Here is a 4,188-nt window from a genome sequence, read left to right on the forward strand (position 1 = left end):
CTATATTTATTGTTGTGTTTGCTGCTAGTGTTGCAGGTGTTATAATTAGTTATCGTTGCTGTAGTTATTATTGTTGTTCTTCTTTTTGTTATTGTTGATGAGTTCAATGTTACAAATGACTTACCTTTAGTGTATCTTCTCCGAGCATGTAGCCAAGCACTGGTATTGACAAGGCCTCCGCCACAATATTAACGGCGTGAATTGTCGGGCTTTTACCCACTACAATAAATGATTCCACATTCCCGTGTTTAATGGCACGACATATCTCGTTGATTACATCGTAGAAGTTGGTCGATGCTTTAACTTTGTAGCCTTGAAACCGGGTTTGTGTACTGTTGTTTCGCAATTCTGTAATAGCTTTAGTGAAGATACGTGAGAGCAGGGAGTACTGAGCCTTGTCAAATAGGGCTGCGATCGTGCGGTTGTGTTGTGTGTTGACCCCAGGAAGAATTATAATCCACACCAGAGGCATGACTAAGGAGACGAAAACAGCGATTTGGGACAGCAGGGGCCGCATTATGAACGAAGCCGTACAACGCTCAACTGATCAAAACCCTTATGTTCCCCATACATATTAAGCTTTTAGTTTGTTTGTATGTCCATTTCCACCTTAGTTCATATTTTAGTTATTTAGGCTCAAAATTGTCTTAATAAATTCATCTAATTTGTTAGCATTCGTCAAGTTTTGTATTTATTTAACATGGTTACCGTTCGTTCCAGCCTTATGTCTACTAACTTCAAGAATAATAAATTTTTTCTTGCATATGGTTTCATCGATTTGCTTATAGAAATTGTGTCTGAGAATTTACCTAAAGATATACAAATATCTATTTCTTTCTCCCTTTCTTTTCTTGTTCTGAATGTTTTTAATTTTGCTTCTTTTTTTTTATTTTCACATATCTTTCTTTAACATAAAATTAGATTTCAGTAGTTCTGTTTTAATGATTATTTTTATTTCTATTTTACCATACACCATTATCTGAGGATTTATGAGATCAAACAGTCATTAGGGGATATCTTTAGTATTGTTGAACTATGAAGGAAATATTACAGATTTTCAGTTTTCAGTTTAACAATAGAAATATTCCCTGTCCATTCTGACTTTCTAAAGCTTTCATTCTTTCAAAACTGAACCAAGTTTCTAGACGTGTGCTTTTGTTGTTGTTTGTCTGCAAAGAAAATTTTGGTAAAAATTTGCCCTTAAAATAGGTAATTTGATCTAGTTGTGATGGTAATTTATTATAACATACGAATATTATAACTAGATTTCTGTTCTAAATACATGGTAGTATTTCTGCTTCTATATAGATATCTAGGTATGCATAGATGTATGCATGTATGTATATAACATACAATTGTACATTATCATATATACATCTTTAACTTGCTATGGTAATGTTACTGAGTAATTAAACATATGTACTGAAACGTACACCTGCACGTTATTTAACGGAAAGCAATTTTAAATGTAAAATAATTTTTAATTAAACTTATATTTAATTATTGTTGCACACATATCTAAATTAAATTAGGTACCATGCTACCTGCTTAACCTTATTTATAACGATTTCTAATATTTAACAATTTCTAATCTTTTAAATAATCGAAAAGTAAAATATAATTTTACTGAAAATTACCAAAGATTTATATAAATATATATATATATATATACAGTGCTTGTATGTGTGTATATGTGTTCTAAAAACCACCTTTATATCTTAAGGAAACCCCTGAAGTCTGTCTAAATACTTTGTAGGAGAAGCCTCATATACGAGCAGATTTTTTTAACATAATCTATTTTGCAACAATATCAATTAAGACAGTAATTCTAACTTATCTGTTTTTTTTTTTTTTGCTTTATTGTGATTATTACTTATAGTTGTTGTAGTGCTAAATTCGAGTTATGATACCCAATACTACCGATTCTGCCCTCACAGTCGCGTGAGTTACCTGTTTACTATAAGAACATTTTAAGTATACAGGTGAATACTTAGAAGAACAAATTTGAATAAATATAAACTAGAAGCTTACGTACTTACTTCTCAACTAGCACCTTATTGAAAAATAATAAAATGATAAACATCATGCATATTTATGGTTATACATACAAACATATGTATATGTGCGTGTGTGTGTGCGTGCGTGTGTGTGTGCGTGCGTGTGTGTGTGTGTGTGAGTGTGTGTATGTAGTTACCTCTGTGACTGTGTCAGCGTGTGTCCGTGAGTGTGTGTGTGTATGCGTGTGTGCGATGTGTTAGATCACATACATTTGTACTTATGTATGAACGTAGATGCGCGTATTTTGAAATCCGTATTAGTTAATTGGTGTCATTTAAATAATCCAAGCGATGTATTCCAAGATTCGAGCGATGATTAAAACCAAAATCCACACGTGTAGTAATCCGTAACTATGATGAATTCAGGGTAAATCCTTTGGTCAGTGTTCATGTCAGGGTTACTTTTAATCCCTTTAATAATAATAATAATAATAATAATGTATGCTTATATTCCCGAAAGTAATTCGAAATTGGCAACGTTTTTTGTTATAAGTGAAGAAACTGTTGTTGATATTGTTGCTGGTGCATGGTTGTTTTTGTAATCGTTTTGGCTACCTTTTTTTGCTTTTTTATTCTTTGTTTTGTTAGGGGTTTTTTTTAATGTTTTTTCCCCTTACCTTTGGCAACTTTATACAAAAAATTCTAACATGTTTTGCTTTCTGTTACGAAGAAAATATATTAAAAAAATATCAGAAAACATAACAGACACACAAGTAGTAGTAGTAGTAGTAGTAGTAGTAGTAGTAGTAGTAGTAGTAGTAGTAGTAGTAGTAGTAGTAGTAGTAGTAGTAGTAGTAGTAGCCTATCAGTGTTGGTGGTTGTATCTATTTAAAAAAAAAAACTTGACTTAATATTGCCTTTTGTTCTTGCTTTTCTTTTTTTCTTTTAGTCTCCTTCTCTCCCTCTCTCTTTCTCTCACTCTCACTCCTTACCTCCTTCTCCCTCTTCCTCTCACAGTTTCATTCTCACTCCCCCCTTTTATTTCATAATACCATTTAGCGGGGTGGCGGACGGGGGTAGTTATTTGTTTTGGTTGTTTTTTATTTTTAAGAGTATATTTATGGGCATATATTTATATTTGGCATATATTAGTATATAAATATATAGTCTATGGTGGTAAAATGGAAAATAGTTTATAATATATCAATGAATATATTTATTATTTTAGCTATTTTTTCTTGTTCTACATTATGTTGATACGCGTCAGTGTTTGCGTGTTGATTCTAGACTATACCGTTATTGTTGTTGTTGTTGTATATGTGTATATATATATTTATTTACATATACATATTCTACATAATAGTGGTGTGTATACAGAGCGACATACCGTTCAAATTATAGACGGTTTCTTTTTTTTTCTTTCTAATTTTCTTGTATATATCCATCGTTTGACCGGGTCGTCTAAGAAAGTGATGATAACGACCACATTTAACAATAGATGATAAACGAAACTAGTTCGGACCACAAGCTTCACAATTCTTCCGACAACCTGTCTTACTTCCAAATCATAATTAACCAACTTCGATGTCTTGTTATTAACTTCTATATTTCCAAAGTGTGGCATCACCACAAAGACTGTAACATCTCCAACAATAACACTTTCTTTCTTTCTTCCTAATTGCTGTTATCTTGCTGTGTGTGTGTTTTTTTTTTGTTTTTTGTTTTGTTTTGTTTTTAATTCTGTCAAGAGCTTTGTGTCTGAGACTGACACGAAACAGACTCTTCAACGCCGTGACAAACTAGTTTCTTTTACATTTTCATAGACACTTGTTGTTGTTGATGATGTTGTTGTATGCAGTTGCTTCCTTTAACAAACAAGTCTTCTTCACATGCCACTGCACAGAGGTCTTGTGGTTAAAACGATGAAAACCTAACAATGACTTACATTTCTGTGCGGCTGCTTTACCAGTACTTCTCCTTGTTGTTGCTATCGTAGCTGTAGTTGTAATTCTTCACCATTGCTACAAATGCCGTTGTTGTTGTTGTCAATACAGTTGTTTGCATTTTGTAATTGTTGTTGTTGTTGTTACTACTATTATTGTTGTTGTTGTTGTTACTACTATTATTGTTGTTTATCATTACTTACTTTCACCTTTAATGTGTTTTAATGATACCTGCGATAAATCGATAT

The 4,188-nt window shown here is 32.3% G+C and overlaps 1 protein-coding gene across 2 annotated transcripts in view; it reads right to left on the reverse strand.

Moving 5' to 3' along the window:
* LOC106880606 (glutamate receptor ionotropic, NMDA 3A) overlaps window positions 1–4,182 on the reverse strand; it is an 847,266-nt gene extending 843,084 nt beyond the window's left edge. For both annotated transcript variants that reach the window (XM_052972428.1, XM_052972427.1), the window contains exon 1: window positions 125–4,182. In XM_052972428.1, coding sequence (XP_052828388.1) covers window positions 125–517 — 393 coding nt within the window. In that variant the 5' untranslated portion in view covers window positions 518–4,182. The remainder of the gene's footprint in view (window positions 1–124) is intronic.
* Window positions 4,183–4,188: the final 6 nt, after the last annotated feature.

Source organism: Octopus bimaculoides, chromosome 13, assembly GCF_001194135.2.
Source record: "Octopus bimaculoides isolate UCB-OBI-ISO-001 chromosome 13, ASM119413v2, whole genome shotgun sequence".
Taxonomy (NCBI): Eukaryota; Metazoa; Mollusca; class Cephalopoda; order Octopoda; family Octopodidae; genus Octopus; species Octopus bimaculoides.